The sequence below is a fragment of the Melanostigma gelatinosum genome, assembly GCF_949748355.1.
Source record: "Melanostigma gelatinosum genome assembly, chromosome: 23".
NCBI classification, from domain to species: domain Eukaryota; kingdom Metazoa; phylum Chordata; class Actinopteri; order Perciformes; family Zoarcidae; genus Melanostigma; species Melanostigma gelatinosum.
In genome coordinates this window covers 1,503,098-1,523,465 of record NC_136656.1, presented here as the reverse complement: position 1 = coordinate 1,523,465, position 20,368 = coordinate 1,503,098, and the positions used below count along the sequence as shown (strand labels likewise).

Sequence of the window (20,368 nt, the reverse complement as noted above, 5' to 3'; positions counted from 1 at the left end):
ATGCCTCAAATGACGAGACTGAACTCTGAACATTTAAAACGTGTTATCTTTGAGCATTTTAAAATCTAAATCAGCTGTTTGACATCAGTGTTTCTTCTTACTGAGAGATACTTTCAGGAAAACTAGTCCAGAGTTGAAGTGCAAGGAGACGTGTTTTAATGCCAACAATGATCTGTGATGTGATGTGTGTTGATATGAAACATGTACGTCTGTTGGGATCAGGGTTCACTCTGGTGTGGATTCGAGAAGCGATGCGTTCAACTGTGAAAATAAAAACTGATGCTGTGGCGTCATGTTAACCTGGTCGTCTTTCTGACTCGTCCTCCAGCTGTGATCAACGTCATCATCGTCAGTGAGTTTAGTTCGCGTTAAACGTTCAGCACAAGAATAACTGGAGCAGAATATTGGGTCAATGTTACCTCTTAAAGCTTTTCCTTTTTGAATTATAGAGGAAGTCGCTCTACAGATTCACATTTTATATTCAACATAGGAGCTCATTACGTAAAGAAAATATCACTTTTGTTCAATTACTTCCTTATTTTATCCGCTGCGTCCTCTGTCTTAAATTTACCTGAATTTTTCAAGAAAAACCTTAAAACTTCTAACCCAACAACGAAGCTCAACTTTATTTCCCTGTGAGCATGTTCACTTTAGATACTCGAGTCTAGTCATGATTTGTATGCAGTATTTTGTTGACTTGTAATCGTATCTTTCCACTGTGGTGTATGTGCTTTCAGTTATATGACTTCTGCTTACGCTGCTGGTGACAAATGGGAAAAGACTGAAAACAAACAGGACGGCTGAACGCACCGCTAACGTAAGAAACAGCTCAGTTTCCTTGAAAGCAGTTATTATTTGTTGGAAACAAAAAGTACCAAACAATGAGGATCGGACATATTCACAGGCTCATCTCAGGTCAATGAGTCAACCGAAAAACCAGCTCTGTAGTCTGAAAGGCAGCTGAACATGCTACTAAAGGTCAAACCAGCCACCTCCAGCCTCACTACGACTCTCCTACTTTTAAAAAGCACACACTTGTGGAGGCCTCCGTCAACCTCCGGGAGAACGTCTGCCCTCGTCACGATGAGGCGATGAAGATGTTCTGCCGCACCGATCAGAAGTGTATCTGTTATCTCTGCTCTGTGGATGAACACAAAGGCCACGACACGGTCTCGGCCGCAACAGAACGGACTGAGAAGCAGGAGGAGCTCGATAGGAGTCGGCAGAAGATCCAGCAGAGAATCCAGCGGCGCCAGAGGGATGTGAAGGAGCTTCAGCAAGAGGCCGAGGACGTCAATCGCTCTGCTGATGAAGCTGTGGTGGACAGCGAGAGGATCTTTACCGAAATGATCAGTTTCATGAAAAGAAGAAGCTCTGATGTGAAGAAGGAGATCAGATCTCAGCAGAAGTCCGGCGTGAGTCGAGTCAAAGAGCTTCAGGAGGAGCTGGAGCAGGACGTCGCCGAGCTGAAGAGGAAAGACGGCGAGCTGGAGCAGCTCTCACGCACAGACGACAACGCCCAGTTTCTTAAAAGTTACCCCCCGCCGTCACAACTTACCGAGCCTACAGACTCACCAAGACCAAGAACAAATCGCCCGTGCTTCTTTAAAGCAGTAATGGCCGCTGTTACAGCAGCCAGAGATCAAATGCAGACCATGCTTACTGAGAATTGGCCTAAACCAGCGATCAGTGACAGAGAGGAGATGTTACAATATTTCCAGGAAATCCCACTGGATCCAAACACAGCGAGCACATCTCTGGTTTTATCAGAGAACAGAAAAATAACATACAATAATAAACGTATGGAATATCCTAACCATCCAGACAGATTCCTCTTCACATCTCAGGTCTTGAGTAGAGAGGGACTGACTGGACGTCGTTACTGGGAGGTGGAGATGAGCAGACATGCTGTAGTAGCGGTCGCTTACAAGAGCATCGACAGGAAGGAATTCTTTGAAGGTGCATTTGGACGGAACAACAAGTCTTGGGCATTACTTTGTTGCAATGGTTTTACCTTCAAGCATGACCATCGCTCAGTCAGCATCTCAGCTCCTCAGACCTCCAGAGTAGGAGTGTTCCTGGATCACAGTGCAGGTGTCCTGGCCTTCCACAGCGTCTCTGAAACCGCGACTCTCCTCCGCAGAGTCCAGACCACGTTCACTGAGCCGCTCTATGCCGGACTCTGGCTCGGTTCTAATGGACACGCCGCTGAGTTCTGTTAACTCAAGTAGACAAAGACCTTCTGTGAGTTTGGGTGAATTCATGAATCAATAATTTGTTTAACTTGTTAAACGTGTTCATTTCCTGTGTATAACTTCACGGTACTGTCGAGAATAAATGCAAAGCTTCTACTGATGTGATTTGAGTTTAGAAGAAGTAACAAGAACATTTAATCAACTAAATGATGTTTACTTTTGATGCAACGTTAGCGACAGCGATGATGAATATGTTCTAAATTCATAGACTGTGTGTTAAAAGCCTCATTCTTCTAATCTTCCAGCCATATTTACATGAATTAAGCATTAGAAATGCTGAGTAATTAAAGCATAAACCCAAACAAACTTTAGTGAGTTTAACGGATATAAACATGACGACAAATACAATATTCAACGATATAAATCAACGACTATGAACAATGATACACCTCTCGGGATTTAACAGTTCATCTCCCTTTAAACGTTTGATCACAAGTTATCAGACATGAGCGCGAAAGTAAAACATCAGGTGAGGAAAGAAAGAACAAAAAACAAATTTAACTATTATTGAAATGTGTGAAAGTTTTATTTGTTAAAAAGTTGGAATGTTTGGTTATACATAGAATATGTCTCACAAAGCATTCAGTCTCTCTCGTCGTCTTTCTCACTGAACTGGTGACAGTCGTGGATTTACACAGAAACTGAGCAGTTTCACTCATTGATGGAAAGAAGCAGAAAATACATCTCTAATAATTGAAATGTACTAAAATATATATATATATATATATATATATATATATATAGTGCCAACATCTCAACATTCTTCTTTCAGGGCCGTCAAATAATAAAATCTGTTTTTTATGACAGCAGAGTTATCGTGTTGACATCTAACCACATTTTAATGTCATGTGATATTAACCAACATGAATATGAATATATTCATGTCAAATAATAAACCAACAGGAAAAGCTGCTGCAGTAAATTAAAATCTTGTCTTTCGCTCATTAACTAAATATAAACGTCACTCAAATTATGATTTTAAAAGAAGTGCACAAAGAACCACACATCTACTGTTCAATAACCGCCTGTTTTATAGTTTCTTTACCTCCCAAATAGAAGCAGCAGCTTCAATCTGCCTGCTCAGTGTGGAAGAAGAAGAAGAAGAAGAAGCAGCGAGCTCTTTATAAAAGCGCTGAGTGGCAGGAATGAGAGGCTGCTCTCGGCACTCGTGAGTAGAACTCATGAATTCATCCTCCAGGTTCATCTTTAATGCAAACACTGATGTGAGTTCAGTCTGGAGATGTTCTGAGATGAAGTGTTTTATACGTTAAGGGAAGAAGAAGCTACAGAACTGTATTCATGATCAACATGATTTACTTTAGCTCCACAAAACCGTCTTTGAAACGGTTTGAGAGTTACGTATTGATACACATCTCTGTTTATGGCGGTCTTTAAAGTAGGCTTTGTAAAGCTTGTTTTTAACATACATCGTGAGAATAAGTTCATGATTCACGTTTGTTTTTATAGAGCGGTTTGCTGCTTTAGTTTAAATCATGTTCACTTTACAAACATTTCATAACAACATCGTGAACTCTGAATAATAATCAGTTTGTAGACGACAGATGAAATGCAGCTTTAGTGTTGGTCATGTAAAATGATCCGGGTCAAAGGTCAGAGTTTAGTGAATGTAAAACATTTGTTGTGCAACAATAAGGAACTTCTATAAACAGCCCCGAGCTCTCGTCTTAAAGACACACAACATCCCCCACCCTCCCCCAACAGTGGACCAACAGAAGCTCCTCAGAGCAGAGACCACCATCTTACCCATCCTTTAGAACCTTTAGAACCGGTGTAGGTCCACTGATCACTGGTTCTTCAGCACTAATGAGCCGAGGAAGAGTCGGTGAAAGACAAACAGTCCACTTTAGTCCAGGCGCTGAACGAGTCGTTGAAATCTGCTGAACTCCGTCGATCAGAGTTTCTAGTTTAGTGACAAAACAAGCGTTTTGTTTCATTAAAAAGATGTTGAGTTGAAACTCTGGACTTCAGTGAACGCATCACTCAGAGGAGCTGCAACAACTACAATAGAAGAAGAAGAAGAAGTTTTCTCCTCAGACGTTTTCATGAATCCCTCCTCAGAGAAGTGAAATGTAGTTTTTAGGAACAATCCCACGCTTCCCGCCCACAACTCCCAGAATCCACTGCTCATCCACAAACTCCACCTGCGTCATGACATCGCCGACCTGCAGGAGGAAGAGAAGAAGAAGAGAGGAAGAGTAGGGGAAGAGAGGAAGAGAGAAAGAGAAGAAGAAGAGAGGAAGAAGAGGAAGAGAAGGAGAAAGAGAAAGAGAGGAAGAGAATAAGAGAGGAAGAGAAGGAGAGAAAGAGAAGAAGAGAGGACGAGTAGGAGAGAAGACAAAAACAATGAGATGTTTTAAACTTCAAGCGCTGCTTTGTTTTGACTTCACTTACATTAACTATGGTCTAAATAAATAATAAATATTAAACATGAACAAACATCCTCATCTCTCTCACACACACACACACACACACACACACACACACACACACACACACACACACACACACACACACACACACACACACACACACACACACACACACACACACACACACACACACACACACACCTTTAAAGTGAGCTCATCTTCGCTCTCGGCTGTGAAGTCAAACTTGGCCACTCCTTTAACCGCCGACTGCTGGTCTGTGATTGGCTGAGCTGGAAACAGGAAGAGGAAGTTGTGTTCAGAGACCTCAGCGCACACACACACGTTTGTTTAAAAAAATAAAAATGTATCCTATGTTAGTGCGTGTGTTACCCTGACATGTTAGTGTGTGTTACCCTGACATGTTAGTGTGTGTTACCCTGACATGTTAGTGTGTGTGTGTGTGTTACCCTGACATGTTAGTGTGTGTGTGTGTTACCCTGACATGTTAGTGTGTGTGTGTTACCCTGACATGTTAGTGTGTGTGTTACCCTGACATGTTAGTGTGTGTGTTACCCTGACATGTTAGTGTGTGTGTGTGTTACCCTGACATGTTAGTGTGTGTTACCCTGACATGTTAGTGTGTGTGTTACCCTGACATGTTAGTGTGTGTGTGTGTTACCCTGACATGTTAGTGTGTGTGAGTGTTACCCTGACATGTTAGTGTGTGTTACCCTGACATGTTAGTGTGTGTGTGTGTGTTACCCTGACATGTTAGTGTGTGTGAGTGTTACCCTGACATGTTAGTGTGTGTTACCCTGACATGTTAGTGTGTGTGTGTGTGTTACCCTGACATGTTAGTGTGTGTGAGTGTTACCCTGACATGTTAGTGTGTGTGTGTGTGTGTTACCCTGACATGTTAGTGTGTGTGTGTGTTACCCTGACATGTTAGTGTGTGTGAGTGTTACCCTGACATGTTAGTGTGTGTTACCCTGACATGTTAGTGTGCGTTACCCTGACATGTTAGTGTGCGTTACCCTGACATGTTAGTGTGTGTGTGTGTTACCCTGACATGTTAGTGCGTGTTACCCTGACATGTTAGTGCGTGTGTGTGTTACCCTGACATGTTAGTGTGTGTGTGTGTTACCCTGACAGGCGTGTGTGAAGGCAGCGGGGTAGATGCCCTCCCTCCCCTCCACTCTTCCTCTCCTCCACTGGGCGTCGATGTGCTCCGTCACCCTGATGATCGCCCCCTTGTGGAAGGACAGGTCGTCTGCAGTCTGACCGGGGAAGTCGAACAGAGCCTCGGCCCACTCCTCCTCCTGCAGCAGCATGAATATGAATATGTATTGCAGACGAATCAGCATCATTCATAGAGAAAGAATCTGATTACAAATACAATCTCCTGTTTATCTTCTTTGAAAACAGCTTTAGACAATGAGGGAGCTTTCTAACACCAACAATACACACACACACACCTCTGAGTCGGGGTCCTGTGAGGTCTTTGGTGCTGTTGAGGACAAAAAAAAAAAAAAAACATTACAACGAAATTCAACAATTCAACTGCACTGAATTCGCTTTCAAAACGAGAATGAAAGTTTAATGTCAGCTGTATTTAGTGAACTACTTTTCTTTAATTAAATATTTAATGATGTTTTTTTGAGAAACAAGTACCAGCTGCAATATAATATAACATAATACTATATAATATAATTAAAACAATAATAGTCGATCAGTTCGTAGAGAAACTTCAAAGACGTCCTTGAAAAGTGTGATTCTGTGGTTTTATTAGAGAGGAACGTGTTTATCTGGAGTTATTTGTTTTATATTAAACATATCTATATATAGATATATATATACAGTATATATATCTATATATAGATATATATTAGATATTTTTATTATTATTAACATACTTGCATGCAGAGTTTGAGTGCACGCGAGGCAACACTTTGAGTTTCTGTGTTAAAATGATGAAGAAAACAACAGAAGAGAACGGAGACGTTTTGAAATATATATATATATATATATATATATATATATATATATATATATATATATATATATATATATATATATATATATATATATGTGTTATTATTCAGTGTGATTATTTTCCATTTCATGACATGCATTCTATTTCATCTTAATTTTCATCTTATTTTAAGTGTTAGTCTTATTTTATATTAATTATTAATTTTATTTGAAGTCTATTTTTCCTTATTGTAAAGCACACATTTCTTGTATGTAAGGTGATATAATATTATTAATTATAGTTACATGTATATTTTCATAACAGTTTATTGTATTTTAAACATCAAACAACCTCAACATCATTCGAGGTAAAAAGATCTTTCTGCTCACCGGTACTTTCTGTAACCGACTTCTCCGTTGACGTTGGTTTCCCGTCTGACGACGACACCGGCGGCTCCACCACCTCGGCGAAGTTCAGGGGGAACACCCCGACCCGCCCGTGGATCTGGCCCCGCCCCCACTCCTGCCCGATGAGCTCCAGGAGGGCGATGACATCACCCTGAGAGAAGGTGAGCTCGTCGTCCTCCTCACCCTCGTAGTCGAACAAGGCGACGCAGCGAGGACCGCTGCACACACACACACACACACACGGGTACACACACGGTTACGCACACACACACACACACTCCTATAAACAGCAGTTTGTATTGATGTGTGTGGCGTTGGAGCGTCTGACCTGGCAGCAGGAGGGTCGGGCTGCTCTTTGGGCTCAGAGGGCTGAACAGGAAGAATGGACTGAAAACAAAGACACAGAACTCACATCCTGTGAAGTAAGACGGTTCACTCGTGTTGTATTACACCAGTGCAGACATAACAACAGTTAGCTGTAGATTACAGCAGCTTACTGTAAGAGTAACAGAACACTGAGTGATATTGACGTGAAAACATCTCGTTCATACAGCGTTTGATCATCCAAGCTAAAGCGGAACGTGAACGCCTCTCAGGTTTGGCAGCTCCACGTTGTCTAAAGTCCGTTCGGTTACCTGTGAGTCCGATAGGCTGAGGCCCGCCAAGGAAGCTTTTGATTGGCCGTCCTGATGTGGAGCGGGCTCTGGTTGGGCGTCCAGGTCCAGGAGACACTGCGATGGCTCGATGACGGCGGTTTGACTCCTCCCTTCACCTGATTGGTGCTCTGAGGGACTCGGGTCGTCCAGGACGATCAGGACTTCCTGTTTCTGAGACAAAGTTAAGGAAATGAAGAGAAGTCTATGACAGCGTGTGTGTGTGTGTGTGTGTGTGTTCATACCACGTAGCTGTTATAGAGGGGGTGTCCAGGTTTTGGGCGGGGGGGCAGAGGCGGTCCTCTCTTTGACGCCCGTGGAGGCTGCGTCTGATTGGCTGGTACAGGAGAAGGGGGCGTGGTGGTTTGAGAAGGCGACGACTGGCCAGCTGAGGAAACAGAGGGGGCGGGGCTTGGTCTGGACGGAGGAGGAGTCGTCGTCTGGTTGGCCGAGGACGTGGAGCCGACGGCTGGAGGCGGCGGTCGCCCAGGGCTGGATTTGATTGGAGGAGGACGAAGGGGGAGGAGCTTCACACTGGAAGGCCTGGAGAGAAAGAGGGAGAATGATTTCTGGCACCAAACAGGAAGAGAAGCTGCTTTTCAAAATAAAACGGAGCTACAGCTTCCAGTTTGTGTTGCAAAAGATGGTGATGGAAAAAAGTTTGACTTTGATGTTTTGAGTCAAAAACACTGACTTCACTTCCTTAGTTTGTATTGAATGAACAGGACGGATCTCTCAAGTACCGTGGAGGCAGAGGAGGGTCTGAGGAGTTCTGGTTTGCAGCGGTGGTCTCTGGTCTGGTCTGGATCACGGGGCCTTTCCTGAGGGCCGGAGCCGGAGCCGAGGGTCTGGGTGCCGTGGCGGCGGCTGCAGGTCTGGACGGGACCACCGGGTTGGGATCCGGAGGTGCCGGCGAGGCTCCGGAGGGTTTGGGGGCCAGATTAGGAGCTGGTGACATCGTCACACGTTATTCATGTCAGACGATGAAGTGCAACAACAAGCAGGAACATTTTAATATCGTTATTGTCTAAAAGAAGACAAAACAACAAACAGTGTTATCTCATTCTAAACATTCATGATCTCCTTCAGATTAAACGACATAATATAAGTCAGAGCAGCTTTAGCGTGCTAAGCTAACTGAAACACCTCTGTGTTTATGTTAGCTTTAGCGTGCTAAGCTAACTGAAACACCTCTGTGTTTATGTTAGCTTTAGCGTGCTAAGCTAACTGAAACACCTCTGTGTTTATGTTAGCTTTAGCGTGCTAAGCTAACTGAAACACCTCTGTTTATGTTACTAACGGGTCAAACGTTGGATATCATGTCACACACTTCTGAGCTTTTTTAAAACTCAAGGTAACAAACATTTTGCATATTGGAGCAGCCAATAAGAAGCCTGGAGAGTTGCATAATGGCAATTCTCTATCAAGCTGACCAATCACAAGGCTTGGCTGAAGAACACACACACACACACACACACACACACACACACACGAGGCTTTTTCTTCTCACACAATCGCTGCATTTTTCTTTCACAAGCTGTGGATTGAATACAAGAACCCCCCTCTCTTTCTGTCTCTCTCACACACACACACACACACACACACACACACACACACACACACACACACCATCTCTCCACGTTTACATATTCCTGCAACATAATGAGCAAGTTGTGTCTCTAAGCTCTCAAACAATCCATTGTGCTAAAGCCACACACACACACACACACACACACACACACCGCTGGCTCTGCGTGGTGACGTCAGCGCTGCTGTTGTGCTCGGGACTCCTGGACGAACACTTCCTGCTTTCACTGAAACAAAAGAAATCATGAAAAAACTAAAATATAAAAACTAGAATTATGATTTTACAGAAGTATGGCTGATGATGTATGGCTGATGATGTTTTAGTTGTTGTTCTGGTGCCGCATAGCACACTGGTTTAGTTAGATCTGGCCCGACTACATAGCATAGCACACGGTTTACAGGAAGCTAACCGCTGCACATGTTTAACAGTCGTATGAAGACTTCAGCGTCTCTTCGCTCACAATTCATTTTTACTGACTGGAGCTTGAACACATCACGATGTAACTCAACCGCCGCTAGCGCTGCGCTGACTCGCTGTGCTGCAGGGTTAGTCTGAGTCCACGTATTGACTGCAGCCTGTAATCAGGTCTGAGGGTCAGTGAATGACTCTGAGCTCTTATCAGCAGCTTCTCTGTTATCGGCTGGATGAGCAGAGCAGCAGCACGCTTCCACCAAACCTCCAAACCTCCAAACCTCCAAACCACAAAACCTCCAAACCACAAAACCTCCAAACCACCAAAACTACAAAACCACAAAACTACAAAACCACAAAACCTCCAAACCTCCAAACCACCAAACCTCCAAACCACCAAACCTCCAAACCACAAAACCTCCAAACCTCCAACCACCAAACCTCCAAACCACCAACCTCCAAACCACAAAACCACCAAACCTCCAAACCACAAAACCTCCAAACCACAAAACCTCCAAACAACAAAACCTCCAAACCACAAAACCTCCAAACCACAAAACCTCCAAACCTCCAAACCACCAACCACCAAACCTCCAAACCTCCAACCTCCAAACCACAAAACCACCAAACCTCCAAACCACAAAACCTCCAAACCACCAAACCTCCAAACCTCCAAACCACAAAACCTCCAAACCACCAAACCTCCAACCACCAAACCACAAAACCTCCAAACCACCAAACCTCCAACCACCAAACCACCAAACCTCCAAACCACCAAACCTCCAAACCACCAACCACCAAACCTCCAAACCACCAAACCTCCAAACCACAAAACCTCCAAACCACCAAACCACAAAACCTCCAAACCATAAAACCTCCAAACCACCAAACCACCAAACCACCAAACCTCCAAACCACAAAACCACAAAACCTCAAAACCTCAAAACCTCAAACCTCCAAACCACCAAACCACCAAACCTCGGGTAAATATGTGAGAAACAGAAGAGGAGTTCACCAGCTGAGGTTCTAAAGGGAAGTTCAGTCCAAACTGAGAGCAGATTAACACCAGTGTTGTGTCTCAGAATGTATGTTCTTCATTATTATTCCACAAGTTCTCTTTGACTGAAACAATCATTTCTGTGCTTATTGTAAAAAGATGTAATAACTTTTATTAAGCATGATAATCAGATGTTAAACTCTTGTGATTAGGGCCGCAGCTAAAGCCGATTGTCCTTCCTTATTGATTCAAATAGCTTGTTTTTCTGTTTATTATCCCAGAAGATCAATAAAACAACAAATATACATATGTAAGAAAGAAGGAACCTGTTCATCGATTCATCTCTAGTTATGATGGTTTCTCTCTATGTTTAAAGTTTACGGTCCTGCTCCCAGTAAAACACGTCCGTCATTGACTATGAGTCGCTCTGTTTACGACAGCAGCAGAAACAACACGGTGAGAGAAGGAAACCCTTTGTGTCTCCAGCTGCTGCTGGAGGATCTTTGTTGTTGTAGTTCCTGCCAGCTGCCTGCAGAGGTCAGTGAAGCGCTCACACAGAAACACACTCACCGGTCTGCTTTGCGTTGTCCGGCGTCTCGTCGCCTCCGGCCTGATCCGGACCGCCGACCTCCACAGAGGGTCTCGGGGGCAGAGTCGGGGAGTCGTGCCCGGCTGTGGTGCTCTTCTCCCGGAGTGGAGCCGCTAGGCTGGCCCTGGGGGCCACTGGAGGTCTGGGCGGAGGTTTGGGGTTGGCCGGCTCACTGATGGAGGAGGAGAGCTTGGGTGGAGCGGGTCTGGGGGCCGGGACGGGGGCGGAGGTACCAGACTGGAGGGGGTCTGAGGCAGACTGGGGTTTTGGTGCCACAGAGGGTTTCTCAGAGGTTCTGCAGGGTTGGGGCCCCAAAGCCGGAGCAGGTTTCGGCGGAACCGTCGGTTCGGTCGCAGTTTGAGCCTCAGCGCGACTCGAGTCCGTCAGACCTCCGTCCTCCCAGAACACCTTGCTGGACGGTTTGGGTGCCTGTGAAAGGTTTTTAGGTTTGGGGGCGACGGTGGGCGGGACGGATTTGGCCGGCTGCCCCTGAAGACGAGGGCGTGGCCGAGGTTCAGGCCTCTCTGCGGCGACAAAGTCGGTGTTGTCACCGTCTCCGCTGCTCCCGTCAGCCACCTGCTGCTGCTGCTCGAAGGCTTGTATCCTCGCCTTCAGAGTCGCCATGTCCTCCTCGTCCTCGCTCTCCGATTGGCTGTCCTCACTGCTGTCGCTGTGGCGATGGGGGAATCCCCAGTCGTCGTCGCCGAAGGCCTCGAGCAGCTCCTGGAGGTACTTCCCCCGACTCACTTCCTGGTTGGCGGTAGCTCCGGCGCGGGCGGCCAGCAGCGTCGCGGCGCCGTCCTCGCGCAGCTTCACCAGCGTCTGAACCCTGACGTCGAGCCTGGTGCGGGGGCGTGGCCTGGGACGCTCCGACGGGACGCGGGAGGAAGTGGCCGGAGGGGTTGCCACGTCAACAGCGGCCAAAGACGGATCCCATCGGTCGGTCTGAGCGCCGGAGGTCGAGGTCAGAGGTGGGCAGAGTTCGGCGAGGAGGTCGGGAGATGATTGGCTGGCCGCGGCGGTGATGTCATCAACGTGAGACGGTCTGGGAGGGCGCGGCGGTCTCACTGGTCTTCTCACTGCACACAAAACACACAAATATTTACAATAAATAAATGAATACACAAACTAAAAGAGGAGCTTCCCTCTCACCTGGAGAGTCCTCGGGGTCGGGGGCTGATCCCGGGTCAGTCTGGGTGGCGATCGTTGTTGAAGACGCCGGATGTGGTGAGGAAGAGGAGGAGGAGGAGGACGGGGGAGGAAGGAGAACCTGCTCCTGAGTCTTCTCTCTGATCACCTCCTCGTAGGACGGAGGAGGCTGAGGAGGAGAAAACATGATGACGAATGAAACCAACAGATTCTCCTCCTGCAGGTAAAACGCTTTGACCAAATGTTTTTATCCTGCAACTAACAAACAACCCGAAACACCAACCCCGCACACACACACACGCACACGCACACACCTGTACAGACGGAGGGATGGTGGGTCCCCAGATCTGCGCCGCGGGAGGAGGGGGAGGCGGGAATCCTCCCGAAGCTCCGGGGAACCAGGAAGTGGACGACAGCGGCTCAGCGGACAGGATGGTGATCTCCGGTCGCCTAGCAACAGGTAACACAGGAAGTCAACAACAGAGGAAACACACGGTATCGACACGCATGAGCAGAGGGAATGATGACATGCATGTGACACGACTCCATCAAGGAAGTCTGTTTATTCAGGTAGCTCGTGTTGTTAAATTATTGTTAAATCATCTGCAAAGTGACTGTTTACTTGTATATAAATATACATATAGTGTCGACAACAAGTGTCCTAATGACTCAAATCAGAGAGAACGTGAGGAAGAGGAGGAAGAGGGAGTGAAACTATACGTGAAGTTTATTTACTGTGAACAAGAGATCACGCTCGCTTGTTGACCACAAATATCTCTCACTGTTTTCCTGACTCGACAGATTAATGAAAGAGCATCAAGAGAAAACTAAAAGCTGTTGAGGGAGTTTTCTGACTTAATTATTGAATTTGAAGAACCAGCGCTCTGTGTCTCACCTCCTGTCCCTGTCTCTGTCCCTGTCCCTGTCTCTGGACGGCTCAGAGACAGAGGCCGACCTGGTGGAGGCTGAGGGGACAGACAGGAAACAGTTAAAAACCGGATTAAAGGACCACAAAGCGTCTGCAATGTCACAGAATGAACACAGCAGGAGGACAATAATAAAGTCATCCATGCAGCGTCTATTCAAACCCACAGAGCTTTATTTAAAACCACAGTTAAGCACAAACGTGCACAAGGCGTCTGGCTGCATCTTATGATCGTTCACGTGGCGTCTTTTTGTTTCAAAGTTTTAAAACGTAGAATATTGAGATGTGTTGCACATTAAAATGTGGTGGTTCAACAGAAGACTGTGGCAGTCCAGTGCTGGGAGGTACTGGACTCTAATCACCGGAAAAAATAATATTTCATGAGATAAAATAAAGAACATTTAACTCATGACATCCATTTAGTGACAGAGATGTTATTCTATAACAAAGAAGGAGAAGAAGAAGGAGAAGGAGAAGAAGAAGAAGAAGGAGGAGAAGAAGAAGAAGGAGAAGAAGAAGGGGGAGAAGAAGAAGAAGAAGAAGGGGGAGAAGAAGAAGAAGGGGGAGAAGAAGAAGGGGGAGAAGAAGGAGAAGAAGAAGGGGGAGAAGAAGAAGAAGGGGGAGGAGAAGAAGAAGGAGAAGAAGAAGGGGGAGAAGGAGGAGAAGAACTTGATGAAGAGGTAGAGGAGGATACTCACTTCTCTTGATGGCTGCTCTGATGGACGAGAGAGGACCCTGGCTACAGGGGGGAGAGAGAGAGACAGAGAGAGAGCATGAGTCACATGACTTCTCTCTCTCAGTGACAAACAAAGCTCGCTCGTCCCACCTCGTCCTCAGCTTCTACACAGTTTGGATTTTCTCCTGATAATTGTAGCGACAAGTTAAAAAGTATTTTGTCTGAAGCGCAGGGAGGAGGTCAGAGGGTCACAGGTTCGATCCCCCAAACAGCTGGCACGTCCTTGAGCAAGGCATCGGGGACATCCTGTGTTCTGAAAGGATGAAAGACTCTCTCTGTCAGTGGGCTCCACTGCTGTCTGGTTTTAAAGAGTTTCCACCCAAACTTCTTCCTATTCTAACAGAACGCCTCTCTCTCTCTGAGCTGCTAACTATGAACAGACACATGACTCACCACCGACCAAACACACACGAAACCATTTCTCCCAGTCTGCTGACAAAACCCATTTCTGTTTGTTCATTTTGAGGCTACTTTGTGTTTTAGTGAAGTCAGTTTGTGTTTGTGAGCTACTTTTAAACACCGCCCCTCTTTGCTGATGTACTTTTTCCGTGTTGGAGCCTTTTTTCCTCTGTTCCCATTACGTCACTTTTAGGGGTGTGTGTGTGTGTGTGTGTGTGTGTGTGTGTGCGTGTGTGTGTGTGTGTGTGCGTGCGTGCGTGGCGGTCCACAGAGAAAGTGAAGGTTTTAGTCGTCAGCATAATGAACAGAGTTCAAAGACCCGTCTTCACAGGACGGATTAATCACAAGTGAAACACTTATTTTCACCAACGCAGTCATTGTTTGAGGTTCAACTGGAAGCAGCAGAAGTAAATGTGAGGAAGGAACGCCGTCTTCCTGACTTTGTAGAAGAAGAAGAGAAACCGTAGCAACAGGGCTGAAGAGGCAGAGTGCTCGCCATCAAACATGACAATGTTGTTAGAAATACAGTGTCATTTACAGGGCCAACGTACCTTCATACAACACTTCGGATGAAATCACTATTATTTGTGCGATTTCCTACGAAAGTCCTGCAAAACGTGTCAATTTCCCCTCGTTACATGCAAACTGGCTTTTCAAAATAAAGTTCCGTCTTAAGAAAACGACTGTTCGGTTCAGGAGCAGATCGTCGTTTGCGTTACAGTTCCTGCTGAAGTGCACGAGTGGATACGGGCCGTCTCTACGCCTCCTCCTTCATGATGAAATCAAACACTATGACACACATCACACTCTTAAAGAGTTTAAAGATCAAATATTCATTTAAAACAGCACAAACTAAGCCTCAGACGAGCTCCTCTGGCGTCGTCCTCTCCCTGTTATTAGAGACGAATATGAACACGCTGCTGTTCATTCATGAGGGGATTTTAAATGTTTCACAACCTTCTTACAATCATTGTCTTCTAAAGTTAAACTCAGTCTAACTGAGGCTCCGCCCCCTCGTAAACACTCAGCCTTTGAACTCGCTGACTCCTCTGGCTGGTTTCCATGCCAACTGGCCAACAGAGATAAACACTTGTAGGAGGAAGAGGAGGAAAGTAGTTCCTGCAGCTCCGAGAGGACACAACAAAGAAAATAGTCCCAATCTGGAGTCAAACAGCTGGACACGGGTTCAGAACCTCAGATTTATTCTGCAGGAAAAATACTTCAAAGAACTTTATGAACCAAGGAGATAATGACCTCTCTCTCTCTCTCTCCCTCCCTCCCTCCCTCTCAAACCTCCTGGTAACTCTTCCTCGGCCGAGCTGTAGACGAGGAAGAGGAGTGTCTTACCTGAGACGATGCTCCGGCTTCCTTCTGTCGGGACGACCTGTGAAGAAGAACAGATTGTGATTTAGCGACGTCACGAGGGAATTAAATACGAGATGTTCTTTGATCAAATACTGGTGCTTTGGTGCAGAACAATGAAGTAAAGAAGCAGGAACTGCAAAAGTCAGGAAAGCTAAATATAGAAAACAAATATTAGACAAAGGAAATACTACAAAAGAAGTAGAATACATGTTTAAAAAGGAAGGCGCTGCAGAGAACAGTCCAGATGTGTGTTCGTGCAACAGGACAGCTGTTTGTGCATACAGGGCTCACAAACTGCTCCTTCTGCATTGTGTGGGCTTGTTTTCTATGAAATTAAAAAAGTTATTTAAACACTGATGCAGAAAGCAATTTGTTGAAAGAAAGAAGAAAAGAACAAAGCGTTTAATCTCATATAAAGGAGGTTATTTTAGTCCCAAAACTCAAGTATTGTTTCTGCATCAAGGACGATAAAATCCAGAAGAACTACCAATAAGTTGCAAACACTGACAACCGTCAACTAAGCCGTTGATTGTAGGAAGACTAACAAAGAGGTGTCATTGGATTGTTTTGCATAAAGGAAGTGATGTCATACGTTTCCAGCTTGTTTAGAATACACAGAAGAAGAACCGACTGTCGTGGTGGAGCACACAGTAAATAGCGCCACCTACAGAAACTACACCCACAGACAATCCCAAAGGAAGGACCTCCACGTCCTGCTCACACGGATTGACAGGTGATCTCTGGGAAATGTAGTTTAACGCCACAGTGATGAGAATCAACGCGTCCTCACCTGAACAAAGAGACAGAACGGTAGCTTCTAGTTCCTCTCTTCTTGCCTTTTATCGTCTCCTACCTCCTCTTCCTCGGCTTCTCTTCACACCAAACTGAGAACCAGGTCGGCTTCTCTTCCTGCAGCGTCCAGAGGAACTACAACTTTACAACGTTCTAGAATAGAAAGAGACGTCTTTCTTCTTACTCCACGATCTGTTCTTTTCTGTCTTCTCTTTCCTCCACTTCTCTCTCTCTCTCTCCGTCTCTAAAACTCTAAACTGGACCGCCCATCTGCTCCGTCCAAGCTTCCCGATTGGCCGAGAGCAGCCAGGAAGTGAGGCTGTGATTGGCTGCCGTGGGATTCTGCTGCAGTCATCATGAGATTTTTTTAACACTTCCAGATGTTTTCTCCCTGCCTCAGCTGGAGCTGCGCTCAGACGTGTAAATGCACACGCCAGCAGATTCTTCCTCAGCGCTCGTCATCGGTTGGGTTTCTTCTTTGGCACGGGGGGGGACATTTTAACATTTAAATGTCAGCAGCTAAGTATTATTGTTAGGAGTGTAATGTATTATCAAGTACTCGTATCCGTATCCGGTACCGGAAAGTACTCAAATGCAAGTACAAGAAGTGGAACCTTCAGCAGCTTTAATAAATCTCTTTGTATTAACAACAGACAACTAGAGAGCAGCTGGAGGCTGAAGAGACAGATGTTTGCATCAGGAGGAGGAGGAGGAGGCCAAATCAGAGCAACAAGAGAGAATATCAGACGAAGAACACGACTACAACTAAGGATTCTTCTCATCATGGATTGGTCTGTAAATGTCAAATAGCTTTTTACCCACAAACAACATCACCTGAAGACATTGAGTTTGTTCACACAAACATCTCGGGCTAGCGGGTCACTTTGTGGTGATTTTGACCGGCTGAGGAACTCCATCAGTGAAAGACTTTCACCTCCATCTTTGACATGTGATCATCTTCACTCTTTCAGCTGAAGCTTTGTTTCGAGACGGTGTTGTTTAAGCTGCTAAAGGAGCCGATGAGGACACACACCCACTGGAAACAACAGCCTTCAGATGCCACAGTAATGAATCACAGACCAGAACCACGGAGCTGGACCGCTGCTCTCAAACACAGATGGTTTCCAGAGGTCCAGCTCACGGCGAGCCTCCGGATCATTTCCATGACTTACTCTTTAAGTCCCTGCGTGTTCAGATGAGAAGCAGTGAGGTCAGCTCGTCACGCTCGCATGAGTTCATCACACAACAGATCGCAGTGTTCCAGCCTCTTTCCTCACCAGAGCAGTCGCTGATCAAACAGCAGATCTCTTCCTTCTTGTTTTTGACTCCGTCCATCAGGACGTTTGAATGTTTTCCACTTCCCCGTCAGCTCACCTGATCACCTGTCGATTGAACCATAACTTCCTGTTTCTTCTTCTTCTGTTTACTCTGAGTACGGTTTTTGTCAGTGAAGGTAAAGTATCCTCCATCCATCCCGATTCATCAAATACAAATCATGATATCGCAGATTTTCTGGGATATTTTTGCCTTAATTTGATAATTGCTGGACAGAGATCAACTGTACCTGATCCATCAGCAAGAAAACACACAAGTATATTTTTAATCGGTAATCCTATTTCTCAATAAATCGTATTTTAAATGCCGCTACAATCAAAGTGTCGGCTACGAGTTCAGATCAGAGACTCAATATGTCATTTAAATGTGTTCATTCATCAAATAATATCACATTTAAACAACTAAAAACGTTGCATGATGTTGCTTTAATGTCGTCGGCTGCCGTGTGTCCTCAGCGTGTTTTCTTCTTTAACGGGTCTTTGAGTATCCTGAAAAGCGTGGCGTACATATAATATATTATCATCATCATGAAGCTCAGTGATTAGCACCATTGTATGATGAGAGTTAAACCTCAACAGGTTCCATAAGTAGATGAATTCTGTGGATTTGGAAGCATAATATTATTCATCATCATAACGCTGACATCAGGAAGTATCTTCTTTCAGAGCGGCTATTTACCCAACACAAGGGGACAAAGTCAACAGGTAACGTCCGTGCTGAAGGAACCTCTGTTCATCGTGGAACAATATTTAAAGAACACTAATACCTCAGGTTCTACTGTATCCTCTCAGTTCTAAAGTCTGGACCGAGTGCTCGGCGGTATTGTGTTCTGGTATCACTTCAAACAGACGAACCCGGCCCTCGCCCGGAGGTGGGATGACATCACTGCTCTGGGCTCACACAGAGCAGCCGTGAAGAGACACGTTAGTTATAAGCTGTGTGTGAATGAGACGCACAGACACTTTCACACTAACGGCTGAACGCCGTGGCTCAGGCCTGCACCGCCACCACTGCGTCTCTGTGTGACTGTAAGCCTGCATGTGGGAACTTTGACCCACATCTACACATGTTGATGCAGGAATTTATGGCTTTGGTTTCAGACTACACCCACACTCCAACGGTACGATTGGCCAAAATTTGAATCGCCTACAAGTTCATATTCCTGCAATATTCTCTTGATAAATCAATAAAAGTCGACAGAATGTCAATTCTGCCCATCAAAACGTCTAAAACCTGAAGTTTGACTTCTCAAAACTGATTGTTTTGACCACCCGAGAGTCCAACACCCAGAGAAATGTATTTATACTTCATGAAACTACGACAAAACCAGCAAATATTCACATTTAAGAAGCTGGAACCGGACAATTCTTTTTCAGTCCAGTCTGCACAGTAAACCAGTATGTTACTGGTGTTTCAGCCCAGTCTGCACAGTGAAGGCCACATCTGTAGAAAGAGCTGCATCACTATGAGAGATTTAACAGGGATACTACAAATACCACAGAACTTGGAGGTAGAAGTACCTTTCAGCTCACCGACATCACCACACAAACACTGCAATGCACCACGAAGAAGAAGCGTTTAAGCAGTTTGTGAGCGTCCTGGTTAGAACGTACACAGCGTGTTTGTGTTTGCAGCATTAGCTCGTGACAGCTTACTGCTCACACACACACTGATACATTGTATCGATCCCACGTGGACACAGTTTGAACAGTCGACATAAAGTCACATTTTCTCTGTCTGTTTTTTTTACCTCCGGCGCTCCGTCGAACCACTTGTTCCCTGTTGTCCCGCATCATGTTGTCCTCCTCCTCCTCTGACCGGGCTTCGGCCATTTCTTCCTTCTTTATTCCCACTTTTGGAAAATGGAGCCGGTCAGAACAGAGACATTATCCTGCTGCTGCTGTTCTATTCGACGCTAACATGCACCAGCACGAGCCTCCCGGGCAAGTTCACCCACAACAAACGGAGCAACTTTAAAGCCCCGGAAAACGACTGTCCCGGGTCGGTTGAACGCTTCGGCTTCCCCGTTTACCGGTTCCAGAGACGTTAAACGTGTTAAAACCAGCAGTTAAAATTAAAAACAATAACTGTCGTTGTGTTATTTTTTTGGAGGCTGAAGAGTTTCTCTCCTAGCTTCCCTGTTTGCCCCCACCACCACCACACTCCCGGGTCGCGAGCTCTAGATACGGAGCCGCACGCGCTCCGGCTGCGTGACGTCACCAACTGAGAAAGAAAAGGACAAAACAATTATGAGACTTCTGCGACTTCCTGAAATAAAGACATTTTTTTTCGACCATTTGGGCTTTAACGCGCATGACACATATTGTTGTGAGGTTGTGTGATTTTATTTATTTATTTTGTTTGTAGCCAAAAATACAGACCCCATTGAAACACATTTAATCTAC

At 45.4% G+C, this 20,368-nt stretch overlaps 2 protein-coding genes across 5 annotated transcripts; one reads left to right on the top strand and one right to left on the bottom strand.

Moving 5' to 3' along the window:
- Nucleotides 1-1,091: 1,091 nt before the first annotated feature.
- LOC306796747 (tripartite motif-containing protein 16-like) lies at nucleotides 1,092-2,222 on the top strand (the record flags this gene model as incomplete). The annotated part of the gene is made up of 1 exon (XM_079295818.1): nucleotides 1,092-2,222. The coding sequence occupies one exon, from the start codon at nucleotides 1,092-1,094 to the stop codon at nucleotides 2,220-2,222; it is 1,131 nt and encodes a 376-aa protein (XP_079151944.1).
- A 557-nt stretch (nucleotides 2,223-2,779) lies between these two features.
- On the bottom strand, nucleotides 2,780-20,106 carry LOC306796295 (uncharacterized protein). 4 transcript variants are annotated; one of them, XM_079295151.1, is made up of 18 exons: nucleotides 19,714-20,106; nucleotides 15,819-15,855; nucleotides 14,035-14,075; nucleotides 13,307-13,376; nucleotides 12,726-12,861; nucleotides 12,415-12,580; nucleotides 11,244-12,341; nucleotides 9,420-9,491; nucleotides 8,421-8,625; nucleotides 7,923-8,220; nucleotides 7,660-7,851; nucleotides 7,353-7,411; nucleotides 7,007-7,242; nucleotides 6,121-6,152; nucleotides 5,790-5,964; nucleotides 4,847-4,935; nucleotides 4,418-4,438; nucleotides 2,780-4,274 (listed from the first exon to the last, which is right to left on the bottom strand). In XM_079295151.1, exons 1-18 carry the CDS (start codon nucleotides 19,793-19,795, stop codon nucleotides 4,257-4,259), a joined length of 3,027 nt encoding a protein of 1,008 aa, XP_079151277.1. In that variant the 5' UTR covers nucleotides 19,796-20,106; the 3' UTR covers nucleotides 2,780-4,256. The 4 variants fall into 4 exon arrangements, with proteins under 4 accessions (XP_079151277.1, XP_079151276.1, XP_079151279.1 ...); XM_079295150.1 differs by having other exon boundaries at nucleotides 2,780-4,438; XM_079295153.1 differs by lacking the exon at nucleotides 4,418-4,438.
- Between the last annotated feature and the right edge of the window lie 262 nt (nucleotides 20,107-20,368).

Coding starts and splice junctions, on each gene's coding strand:
- LOC306796295 (XM_079295150.1), bottom strand. CDS start 19,795: ATGGCCGAAGCCCGGTCAGAGGAGGAGGAGGACAACATGATGCGGGAC. Junction 12,581..12,725: donor CCATCCCTCCGTCTGTACAG/GTGTGTGCGTGT, acceptor TCTCCTCCTCAG/CCTCCTCCGTCCTACGAGGA. Junction 7,412..7,659: donor TCAGCCTATCGGACTCACAG/GTAACCGAACGG, acceptor CTTTGTTTTCAG/TCCATTCTTCCTGTTCAGCC.